This window comes from Acipenser ruthenus, chromosome 10 (genome assembly GCF_902713425.1).
Source record: "Acipenser ruthenus chromosome 10, fAciRut3.2 maternal haplotype, whole genome shotgun sequence".
Taxonomy (NCBI): Eukaryota; Metazoa; Chordata; class Actinopteri; order Acipenseriformes; family Acipenseridae; genus Acipenser; species Acipenser ruthenus.
In genome coordinates, this window is record NC_081198.1 from 37,352,240 (window position 1) to 37,365,824 (window position 13,585).

General features: G+C 38.1%; 1 protein-coding gene across 2 annotated transcripts in view; it reads right to left on the reverse strand.

Moving 5' to 3' along the window:
* The window catches only part of LOC117410617 (partitioning defective 3 homolog B-like), a 239,626-nt gene that overhangs the window by 109,840 nt on the left and 116,201 nt on the right, over window positions 1–13,585 (reverse strand). For both annotated transcript variants that reach the window (XM_059032166.1, XM_059032167.1), the window contains exons 11-12: window positions 5,249–5,434; window positions 1,007–1,177 (exon numbers count right to left, since the gene is read on the reverse strand). In XM_059032166.1, the coding sequence (XP_058888149.1) occupies window positions 1,007–1,177; window positions 5,249–5,434 (357 nt within the window). The remainder of the gene's footprint in view (window positions 1–1,006; window positions 1,178–5,248; window positions 5,435–13,585) is intronic.

Consider the following 13,585-nt stretch of genomic DNA (forward strand, 5'->3'; position numbering starts at 1 on the left):
CAATATTGTTGGAGAGCATTGGCCTGTACAGGGGAGTACTGTGACGAGAATAGGAGGGGAGGGGGGTCACAGTCACTCTCCACCTCTATTTCGGACTAACGGAATTATCATTGAGCTCAGGCCACATCCAATAAAAATATATCTTTATTTTAAAATAATTCAATTAAATCAAACCTTTGTTACATATTCTTCACAGACCATGGTTAGAATCAGTGAAGACTTGGTATAGATAGGGGAGTTGGTGCCCCACTTGGGGGTCTGACTGACTCCTCACTGAGTGGTCTGGAAAGCTCTCCCCACCTTGCCACACAGATGGGTTAAATCCAGGCTGTGAAGAACTGAGAGCCAGCTTGTGGGTGCTTGTCAGTTCAGCTTGAGGGAGGACTGGCGCCATCAGCAATATTAGTTCGTTTTGGCATCACTTCGTACATCAGAAGATGTTAATTTATGGAGACTAGCAGTTAATCTGTAAAATTATGCAGGGATAATTGTCCAGACTTTTCTTCCTTTTATCCTGCTATCACTCTAAGGTAAAGGTACCCAAATTTGCCCTATTTTTTTTAATCTTGTTTTTTTTTTTTTTTTTTTTAACGGTTTAACAGCCAACTGTGCCGGAATTGTTAATTGTTAAACTTTAAAACGTCTGCTGAAGTTTGGAAATAATGTTGTTATGCTAACAAATATTACAATCTTTAGTTATTACCTTTTTAGGCCCAAAAGGCGTAATGAGATTATAATTAATTTAAAAATATACATTATAAATGGCATCAGTTAACTGGTCTTATAATTAGATGTTGATTAGTATAAACTTGCTATAAGTGTATAATATTACAATTAAAAATAAATCGAATTGAACAACATTTGCTGAAGTAAAAGGATTTAATGTTGCAAGCTGGGTTGAAATTAAGTTTGAGAAACAAGACAAACTGAATAAATCACATTGGACAGGTTTCAGCAGAACTAAAAGTTCAAGCCCTGAATTGTAGACCCTGGACTGCATGATTACCTCATTTTGTTTTTCCAGCCTCCTGGCCACAACCAGCTGAATCATCCCCCGAATGTTTCCCTCCATCGACATGGAGCGGCGCAGAGTCTCCATGGCCTTGTGGTTGGATTTCCCCCGCAGAGACTCCCCGTTCACTGCTATGAGCTGGTCATTCACCCTCAGGCGCCCATCCTGTAACACAGAACAGGTCCTCGGCTTAGGGGACAGGCCTACAGCAATGGCTTTGTGAAACATTATTTTCCTTTTTTTTCTTAGTCACCCGTGTATTAAACAAATGCAGTTTGAGTCATTAATGTAAAGGGTTACAGTTCCTAGGCTCCAAGGGACTTGATTGCTTATCAGAGAATTATGTTGCCTGAATGTTAAATGGAGTGTAAAAGAGTACTGGAAGTTTATTAGGATGAATATTAATTATTCTGTAAAAAAAAACCTTAGATAGTTTTCTCTCATCTCTTATCCACGGAGGACAGCTGCTCCCATAAACCATTGGAGAGGCAAAAGGAATGTATTGTATTCCAGTTTAATTGAACTAACTTAACAGTCTTTACAACAGAAATGTAATAGTTACAGGTCCTGTATGACGATACTTACAGTAGGTATTGTTATGTTCTAATATGAGAATTCCAACAGAATTTCCTTACAGCCTTGGGAGCAGATATGAAAAATGTCTCATAAATGCTCAACTTTAGATTGCTGGGGTTTCCTTATCCAGTATGAATGCTGTATGCTGCCATATATTCTTGCTAAAAATATGCATCTACTATTGCTGTTTATGTTGTGTTAATTAATATTAATAAAATACACATACATTATGTCAAGATAATAGAGAGAACACATTCAATAGGATGCATATACTTTGTATACATGGGCTGTCCCTTAAAAATGTATGATGCAAAAAGCATCCATGCTGACATACATAAAAGCTGCCTGCCTCTTCCATTGCTAGACAAATTATAGACTGAAGAACAAAAAGTGATGACCTTATGGGCTATTCCAGATAACAGACCTGGCCGCAGATTTCTACTCCAAACCTTGTTGAAAGAACAGGTGATAATAATTGATGCATGTATGCCATATATAACAATTTAAACATCTGTCATCACCTCCTATCAATGCTATCCTGTATGGTTACCATAGACCCTTTTCCCATTTTGATAGCAGGCGTTACAGCTTTTCTGCAACACCTGTATGTGGTTAAAAGGTTAAACAAGAGGCATCGCAATTTAAAGACCCCAACTTTTATAATTGCCAGCTTGCATGGAATCTCCTGTTTTTTACAAAATGCAAACCTGGTTTTCACCGACTGAGCCAGAAGCTACACCTGTGGAGCTGAAAAACACTTCTGTCAACAAAGCATTGGAACCTAATCCAGAGACGATGACACAATGGCAGTAAACTAACCCCTGAATATCTGTGAAAGCCTATGTGGATTTTAAAGCATCTTAGTGCTGTCATCCCCTTCACTCTGCCCTTTAACCTGGCCTTTCACTTCCCAGGCAAAGCCTAGTGTGGCCTGACCTTCAGACATCCAGAGAATTAGCGCAGAGCCTGCCTCATTATTTTAATTAAAAACTGTCTTTGTTTTTACTGGAGAAGGATGCATATGCATAGTCATAAAAAGTACTTTCCACCCTTTCTTAAACTTATTCTCAAACAGATTTTTTCTTTGTTGTTGTTTTCTTTATATATAAAAAAAGAAAAAAAAAAAGAATTAGCACACACAATGAGGAATCAATCCATCAAACCATGTTCTCAGAGAGGCGAGAACACTTTCTGGCTCCTGAAAACCTCAGCAGGCAAATAATATCACACTTCTGCATATTTCAGCAGTGCCTGTGACGTTTTGAACTTTAAAAAATACGAGAAAGAATGCCTTAAAAATAAATGTTGATGAAATATCGCTGTTGGGGTGGTAGGGTCATTTTCTCCCTGGCATTTCAAAACTTCTTGTACTGATTAGGCAACCCAAGAGTGTCAAAAAGTTAAGAGCTAGAAATAAGAGCTACAGATTATACAATCATGGAGAAATAGCCAAGTTCATGAGAATACATTTGTTAGGAGTACCCGTGAGAATATATTAGTTGTTCCCAGGTGAAAGGGATATAGTGGAGATGGTTGTAGTTTTTACATACAACTGCGAAACCATATATCCAACTGCGATGAAACTTGGTATTAACATGATTTACTATAGGTTATTGAGAGTTCAAGATCCTGGTGATTCTGGTGATAATCTGGTGTCTATCTGTCCATACACTGTAACAAAACTTGGTATTAAAATGATTTAACAAATTCTTGTGCGCATCCAATTGTGGGGTGATATTATTATTATTATTATTATTATTATTATTATTATTATTATTATTATTATTATTATTATTTATTTCTTAGCAGACGCCCTTATCCAGGGCGACTTACAATTGTTACAAGATATCACATTATACATTATTTTACATTATTTTTACATACAATTACCCATTTATACAGTTGGTTTTTTACTGGAGCAATCTAGGTAAAGTACCTTGCTCAAGGGTACAACAGCAGTGTCCCCCACTGGGGATTGAACCCACAACCCTCTGGTCAAGAGTCCAGAGCCCTAACCACTACTCCACACTGCAGCCCTATATGGAGGCATCTCTGTCTGTACACCCGTCAGTTTGTATGTCACATTTACATTTCAACATGTCTCTTAAGACAGTTATTCCACATTTTAATATATTTTACCATGAAGTACTTTACATCTAGATTTTATTTATTTGTATTTCTTATTCTACATATACTATTGATATGTGCCATGGTCATCAACTTTTTCTTGATATTGAGATCTCTAATTCTGAATTTACAGCTGCAGTAGGGGATGTTATTTCTAAACAGGTCACATAAAGGTGCTCAGTCAGATCATAGGGAAATGCTCACGAGATTACAGGAGCATTTGAAAATATGTGGGGGACGTTTTGGCATACAAATGTGTGCCTGTTTTTCCCATCACTAATATAAAGCAGTATAGCAATTATCACATCAATCCAACTAGGTGTTTACAATCTTTCCTACAGACAAACTTCCAAACGAGAAAACACCAAAAAACAGTGCTGTAGTTTTTAGTACATCATTATTTTCTTGTATAAATGGCGTACCTTAAATATCACAAGTAAATTACTTTTAACTGTACTGTACATCCATATATGTACTTTAAATGGGTGAAACAGGAATGCTTTCATTAAATAAAAAATAAAAAATCAAAGCCAGAGACTACCTAGACTAGCAGCCAGTTGTGTGTTCTGTTAGACAGACATGCAACATGCTAAATACAAATTATAAAACATGAAGTGTTTACATGAAATGTGAAATATGATTCACATCCCCTGTATTGCAACATTAACTGTAACTAGGCTGCTGTACATTATTAATTACAGAGAGAGGCCGACTCAGCAGCCAATATGTCAGAATGTTAAATTTATGAACACAGTTTAGAACCTCTTAACACACAACAGGGAATTGCGGAGAAAAAACAAGAGATTACAGATTGGAGCATAAAGTGTATTAAAATACAAATGCACTTTTTAGAGAGAGTCTGATTATTCTGCCTCACAGAGAGCAGGGAAGCTTGTCTTCAAATTAAAGTTCTTTACAAGTTTGCAATTTTAGGCTAAGCGTTTCTATAAAGCACAGCTTCTCTCCCGGCTAAAGCAAAGTACATTCTGTACCACAGCTACCTCATAGTCTGGTTTAAATACTGAAACACAGGTGCAAAGATAAATACTTATCAGTCAACTACAGTAGATCTTTTTAATTACTGGTATTACTCGAAGAGATACATTTAGAGTTAGGCTTTATTTAGACGTTGTATCCCGGTGTTTGAAGCTATGGATGATATCCACTGCTTCTACCTACTGTACTGTACATGTCACTATGTTAAGTTTACATTTGAAGTGGAATAACCAACAGAAGTTTTCTCTGGGTTGTGGAGCAAGAAAAGTAAATTGGCGTAACTAGCTTCAAAAGGTGGAAGGGATGGTTACTATAGCTGGGGCAAAAGGCTTATTCTAAAACAATCCCCAGTCAATGAAAACTTGATTGAGGCATGCTGTCCCCTGTTCCATGTGTAAATTAGGCATATGGTCATAGTTGGGTTGCTGAAACGGTGGTTTGTTACCTGATCATGTCAAACACAAAAAGATCACGTTCACTTTTATGGTCATACGGCAGACTGACACCATCTCTAAAAGGTCCCAAGACGATCCATACCTTATAGGCAGCCCCGCCATGGATGATGGATTTAATGAAAATTCCAAGGTCTGCTCCGGTCTCTCGGGATTTGTTCCCTTTCAGGCTCACTCCCAGCCCAGCTGAGCCGGAGTCATTCAGAGGGACTTCGAACATCATCTGCTCCTTACCCTCCTGGAAGGGGATGGCACAGTCCTGCTCCCCCTTCTGTTAAAAACACATGTCATTTTAACACATTACACACTATTTCACCTGGTCTGATTCCGAACATGCTTTATAAGTGAGCACTAAATCAATACAACAATAGCAAGAATGAAAGCAACCATGTAAAGCAATCTAAACAGTTGCAGCCAGCTTATTATACAGTGCCGTGAAAAAGTATTTGCCCCCTGTCTGATTTTCTGCATTTTTGCATATTTTTGACACTGAATGTTATCAGATCTTCAACCAAAATCTAATATTAGATAAAAGGGACCCTGGTTGAACAAATAACACAAAAATTTGATACATATTTCATTTATTTATTAAAGAAAGTTATGCAACACCCAATGCCCCCGTTTGAAAAAGTAATCGCCCCCTTAGACTCAATAACTGGTTACGCCACCTTTAGCAGCAATAACTGCAACCAAACGATTCTTGTAGTTATTGATTAGTCTCTCACAGCGCCGCGGAGGAATTTTGGCCCACCCCTCCATACAGAACTGCTTCAACTCAGTGACATTTGTGGATTTTCGAGCATGAACTGCTCGTTTCAGGTCCTGCCACAACATCTCAATGGGGTTTAGGTCTGGACTTTGACTACGCCATTCCAAAACTTTAAATTTCTTGTTCTTCAACCATTCTGATGTAGACTTGCTTGTGTCTTTCGGATCATTGTCTTGCTGCATGACTCAGCTGCGCTTCAGCTTCAGCTCACGGACGGATGGCCTGACATTCTCCTGTAAAATTCTCTGATACAGAGCAGAATTCATGGTTCCTTCAATGATGGCAAGGCGTCCAGGTACTGATGCAGCAAAGCATCCCCAAACCAAGACACTACCACCACCATGCTTGACCGTTGGTATGAGGTTCTTACTGTGGAATGCAGCGTTTGTTTTCGCCAGACATTACGGGGCCAAGGTTGGCCAAAAAGTTCCACTTTTGACTCATCTGTCCATAGAACATTGTTCCAGAACTCTTGAGGATCATCCAGGCGCTTTTTGGCAAACTTAAGACGAGCATTCATGGTCTTCTTAGTGAGCAATGGTTTCCGCCTTGCTACTCTGCCATGAATCCCATTTTTGCCCAGTGTCTTTCTAATGGTGGAGTCATGAACACTGACCTTAGCCCAGGCGAGAGAGGCCTGGAGATCCCTGGATGTTCTTCTAGGGTTCTTTGTGACTTCCTGGACGATTTTACACCTTGCTCTTAGAGAGATTTTGGCAGGACGGCCACTCCTGAGAAGATTCACTACTGTCCCAAACTTTCTCCATTTGGACAATATGGCTCTGACTGTGGTTCGGTGGAGCACCAGAGCCTTAGAAATGGCTTTGTAACCCTTTCCAGACTGATAGGCATCAACAACTTTTTTCCAGAGGTCTTCAGGAATTTCTTTTGTTCGTGGCATGATGTGCCTCTAGAACCTGTGTGCTGACAACTTCACTCTGATGGTAAGGGTCAAAGTTAGTCAGATTTATATTGGGAAGGGCCTGCCCAAATCAGGCCTGGTTGATAACCAAAGTACTCAAACAGCTGACCCTAATTATCCCTTTAATTGGGTTGAGTTAGTAGGGGGGGCAATAACTTTTTCACACCTGAAGATTGCATGTTTGATTACCTTGCACACCAAACAAATGAAAGAAGCACCAAACTTTGGTGTCATTTTTTCTCTCAGACTCCCTATATATACTACTACAACCCACAAAAAAATCTGACCAAATACAATGTGAAAAATGTGCAAAAATGCAGAAAATTAGACAGGGGGCAAATACTTTTTCACAGCACTATATATTATATAACACACGCACACACACACACACACACACACACACACACACACACACGTACTGAAGCCTTGTCATCATAATCTCCTTATATTTAGATCTCTACAACACCATTCATATTGATACCTGCATCTCTACTACCTATGGAACAGATATAGCTCCTTCTACTATGCAACATGGGTCTAGATTCTGAAAGCTATTTACTCCAATTTTCATTACCACAAGAAACAACTTTAGGCTACCTACAAACCTCTACATTTAATGTAACTGAGCTGATTACTGTTGACCATACTTAAAGCAGCCCATATTTCACTTAAGGCCGGAGGGTTACAATTCACTAATCACTCCAGTGCATAGCATCAATCATTTTCTTTTAATGGACAACTAAAAACAACCAATGCTAGCAGGGATCTCGATTTAGCTGTCCATTCAGAGAAGAGGGATGTAGTTAAGAGGAGTGGCACTGTGGAAGCTTGCTGACGCTTCGCTTCCCAAACTGCGCATGGATGAGAGGAGGTGTCGATATCTGAGGACCATTACATTTCAGTTATATCCTTCCATAAATACTGTTGTGCCGTCAAGCTAATGTGTTCAACAACACTGATAAATTGAAGAACTGAAGTTTTTTGTTTTTTGCTTTTGAATTCTCAGGGCTGGAATTTGGTGCTAGGCTATTGAAATGAACAGAGAATGCGTGACGATTTGTTAAAAGTTGTAATAACCAGCAAACTGGACTCCTACTGAAACATGCATAAACTATTGTTGTTTCTGACACAGCCATTAAGCAGTGCTGCTTGTGAGTGTGGGTCTTCACATGTCAACATTTTAAAAAACAAATAACGATCCCCGCCTATCTGCCTCACAAATTTCTGTTGCATATTCACATGTGTAAGATGACACTGAAACCTTTGATCCTGAACCCAGCATGCTTGACAGGGGTGAAAATTGTTTTGAAAACTTGTTGCTAAACTGTTTTGAAAGTTTAAATTATTAAATATTGCCGTAATCAAGCCCCCCTTACAACTTCTCACACGAAACTAACCTTCTCTCCTGTGTATGTGGATGAGTGTGGGTGGGTCATGTGAGTAGTCTAGACCCAATAAGAAACTATCATCATCTATGGTTGCCAACGAACAAAATAAATAAATAAATAAATAAAAATGAATGAAACAGGTCTATGAGGTACTCTGGCACTAGAATGTAGCTCCTAATTTGCACCCCTGGTTCTTGACATCCACATTTTTTGAACTGTTGGAGGAGGAGGTGGAGCTTGACAGCGACTTGGATGATGACTCCTAATTTTGGCGAGTACCAAACCATTTCTGCTGGTACTCACTTGAGAACCTAATGATAAAAGTTATGTGAACCCCTGTATATAGAATTATAACAGAGACAGAATGATTCTTGGTGATAAATCTCACTCCTGACATGTGAAGACACAGTGTAAAGGGAACAGAGTGCCCTGGACTGGATGGCCTGACAATTCATTCCCAGGGTTAGGTGGAAGTCGGCCATCTAGAAAGGGGGCACAGCTGCAGTACATTAAGTCATTGCTCCAGAGGGAAAGCGATGTGGCAACCACGGATTGGAGGAGAAACGGCTGCACTTGCTAACCAAGGGGGTGTGACTGAAGGTACAAATAGGGGACTAGGCTAGGTGATCTGTTACTTTGTTTATGGATAAGAGAACACTAAAGGACAAGCAAAATATAACATTGAGTTTTTTTGTTTTTTTGTCGAATCTAATTGTATTGTTTGTTATTATTAGACGGATAACACGATCCGGAGCTGCTAAGGGCCAGAACAAACCCGGACAACACTGCACCATTGTTCATGGATTAAAATTGTATTTCACCACGAGCACTACAGCGCTCACTCTGGACTTGTGACCCTGTCTGTGTTTTGTGTGAGTGTTTAACTGTGTATTATTTCGGGACTGCAACCCATTGTTTATTGAACTGTGCAATACACATTGTTGTGTATTGCCAGCCCTCCATTTCTTTACTGTTGTCATCAGACTTTGGATTATAAATAAACCACCATTTCACCAGTATTTGTTGTTTGTAATTGTCTTGAGCACTGCAACACCTCTACATCTGCAAACCACTTTGCCACAAGAATCAATAAACTTTAGGGTTTTAAAACATTGGTACTTTTAAGAGTTTATGTCCAAGATCAAAAACGTCTCAAGAAACAAGCATTCTTAAAATATAGTCTGTGACGTGTATGTAAGTATGCCACAGTGTAAGCTGTCAAAAGATGTCAAAAGCTCACCACAGCGCACAAACTGAACAAATCAATATTGATGAAGATTGAAAAATAAATATATAATATATGCTATTTAAATTTAATAAACACGTTTCTGTCCTTTGCCAAGAATCACTCCTTGTGAAAACCCTGTTGCCTTCTACACGCAATTTACAAGAATCAACACCTCATAAAAATGCATTTTAAAAGTCACTTTAGACATATCCATGTTTATCTAATGCAGTTCTAAATTATGTTCAGTTGGTGTACGAGGTAAAGCGAAGCCAACAAGTCCTACACAATAGTCCAGAGAGAATTTTTTTTCAAATAAAAGTTTCACATGAGGACTCTGAAATGAGCTTCATTACAAACATTTGCTTCTAATTCAATGCTGACACACAGAGATATACCTGTACATCATGCGCACTGTACTCTTCCGTGCTACTTTTCATAACGACTGTATCAAATTAAGGGAGTGTTTTACAGAATACTACTATTCTGTACATATTATAAATGTTGCTGGCATTTTAGTTTTAAAAGACAGAAATACACAAAAGAGATTCACACACACTGTTAGGAGATTTTTTTTGTTTAATAATGGTGGCATTTAGTTCTGCCATCGTTTTTAGATCAATTGAATAGACCCCAAGGTGTTCAAAACTGAGGCACTAGGGAGATGACCCGAACAACAGTAAGCACATTACAGCACTCCTTGCAGCTGTACACTATGCTCCCATTGACGACTGGAGTGATTTTAAAAACCTGACTTGTAACCCAGAGGTCCTTGCAGGACCTTGGTCCAAGCTGTTTTTGTGACTGGGTGTCTATCTACACTCCAGGCCTTTTCATTGAGGTCTTCCCACTGTGAACTGCCAGCTATCTCGAAACTCTGGCTTGACTGACAGAGGGCAGGACTTTCTGATTTTATGCCCCTTCCCTCTGGAATCTGGTCCCAGGAGACATAACCCGGCTTGAGAATTGAAACCTTTGAATCCTGAGTGTATTGTTCAACGCTATGTAGTAAAATATAGACAATGTCCAAATTGTTTCACTGTTCTAACTAACTCTAAATATATACCAAATGCACATTCAAATTCAGTGTCATGCCAAGAAGTAATTTTGTATCACAATAATTAAACTGACCATAGTAAGAGGAATGTTTTAATGTGTACTGTACATTCAAACAAATAAGGAAGTGTACAGTAAGAGGAATGTTTTAATGTGTACTGTACATTCAAACAAATAAGGAAGTGTACAGTAAGAGGAATGTTTTAATGTGTACTGTACATTCAAACAAATAAGGAAGTGTACAGTTTATGGCACTAAATAAGGAGACTATATAATAGGAAACATAATAACAATAAAAATAAACTGTACAGTGGTTTCTCACAGTCCAAGTGGCACAATAATTTTTTTGCTTAGCTGCTTCATATTGTGTTTTGACAGCTGTTATCCTGTTTGGAAGATTTTGTCAACTATACTTAACTTACAAAGAAACGTATAATAGGATTGGGTGGTTCGTCACTGTCCTTCAATGCTAAGGCTTTTATCCAGCTTGTCCCACCAATAACACAATGCCTGTTGGTGGCCTGAAGCCTGCTGTTTTCTCAGTTATGAACTATAAAACACCATGGATGTTTTAAGACAATACACTTATTAAGCCCTGCGGTCAACATGGCCAAGTGCCAAGAATTAAAAGTAATTTAACCACAATAAAGTCTAATGTTCTGAGAGGGGTTTTATACTCTTTGAAAACTGACACCAAACATTTATAATTTTAACATGTATATATTATAATTTCAGAAGTCAATTATATAAAAAATAGTTTTTCAATAGTTGTTCAACTAATAGTGCTATATTTAAATAATAATTAACACAAGTAAGTACATAGTAACTTTTTTAAAACCAACTTCAAAGTTGAAAGTAACAGTTTTTATTTTTCTGAGAAAATGTTTTGGGAGAAAAGGAAACCTGATGAGGAAAGCAAAAATGTGCCTAATCCATCAACGTAATGACTGTAACCAAGATGTTTTTGATGGCTGACATGTCTCAGATCCAGTATCCTTCCTCAAAGCTTGGAAAGGTCCAATGCTTTGTCATTAGCAAACCATGTAGATGCGATCAAAGGGAATGGAAATTAATCCTTTTATTTCTGATTTATCTTTTGTGATACACAGTATCTTCTAACCTAGCCTGGCTGAAAACCCACTCTAGATTAAATAAATAAATAAAAGGTGAGTTAACTGAACATTCAGTTACCTTGCATTTATTTAGCCCGCGCAGTACACGTGTCACACAATATATATATATATTTTTTTTCACAGTAAGGGATTGGGCCTGTGATGAGATGGTGAGATAGAGAATAATGTTTACTGTATTTGAGTCTCATTTATGATAATAAAATGCATGAGCACTGAGTGTTCAGCAAATCCCTCTCAGGACAAGTTCAATTAAACATTCATTTCAGCTCATTATTTATTCCAGATGACCACCACACTTTTAAAATCGGCTAATTTATGGTAATCTGATCCCAGTACTGCTGTCGAGAGGATCACTGTATCCAGACATATTTCTTTCAAACCTATTGCAGAGAGTTCCAAAAAAAAAAAAGAAAGATATCTCAAGTGGGAGCAGGAAAGGAAACTACATTGTTTCACTACCTGCCCAATGCCCTTGCCTGTTTCACTGTCAGAGCCTTGCAATGTGTTGCCTAACCCTACCAAATTGTTCCATAATGATAAGGAATCATATTCCCCTGTGGGCCTTTCTTTTCTTTTTTTCAGCAGAAATGAAGACACTGAATGAAATAAAGCAGTTCTGTGTTGTCTTTATTTCTGGCGGACAGTGAGAGAGCAGGGAGGTGTGTTATGGAGTTGAAAGGTTGTAGCAATCTTCATTCTCTTTACTCTGCGTGTCAGACCACACATCGGCAAATGGCTAATGGCCGCTTTCTTCCCTCTGGCATTGAGTAACTTCAAAAGCCAGATCTCTCTTTGATTTCTGCTCTTAAGTTTGGTTCAGAAAGTCTTAGGAGGTTTACGTAGTATTTTTTTTTATTATCACTGAATCTGTGGAACAAAAAGCACAGACTAAAAAATAAAACCCTAGCTTTTACTTTTAAAGCACTGTTTTTAAATAGGGCAAATGTACTCTGATGTGGTTAAGCTTTTGGCTTTATATACGGCTGAGTTTAATTATTTATTTATTTATTTTTACTACAAATAAGATACAATCTGCACAATTGTATATAAAGAAAGTCACGTTTCTCCTGCGCAAAGCAACTATTGTCACTCTCTTTACAGGGCCGAACCATAAGGGAAATTAGCAGAAAAAAACTGTCAAAAAGTGGAAAAAATGAATTCCTGCTGTCCTTGTTGAAGAAACAAAACACACGTTGTATCAAAACATACACTTTATATGAAGACGTATCTTCATGAAACTGGGTATTCCTTGTAGAGGGTAGGATGAACTAGGGGATGCAAATCTACAAATACCAGTAAACCGATCAGTGAGCTTTTATAGAGCCCTTCATTCTAACTGGGCTGTTTCTGTACATGTAAAATGTCTTTGGTGAAACTCTATAATCCCAAATGTATTGATATGTATAAATACATATACTGTACTTGTTTATTACAATTTTGACCAAAAATGTTTCTTATGCATTATGTCAGGCATCTGAAGGGTTCTTTTTGATTCCAGCATTAGTTTATATCCTTTACATAAACACTGTTTATGTGATAAGTTTAGCTTTTCCCTTTGGAACAATTACACGGTTTAGATGTGCAAAAGCAAAGGGACTGAGAAAAAAAAATCCTATTGGTTCTACCTCCCAGGAAGCCAACAGGGAACACAGTATTTGAAAGTTAAGATCAAATAAATATATTATGGGTCATGTGTTTTTACAGTACACACAGCCATGTGTGTTTTATTAAAGGCTTACTGAGCTTTCCAAGAATACCACAAAAAAAGAAAGAAAAATCTCCCTTATAGCCAGAGCTATATCTTACATCAATACAGAGGCTGAGTTAGCGAAAACCACAAGCCATGACTCTATGGACTTTTCTGCTGTGACACAGGTTCATACAGTATGTACAGTTGTCCCAGTTTTGTGTGTACTTTAGCTTTAACCG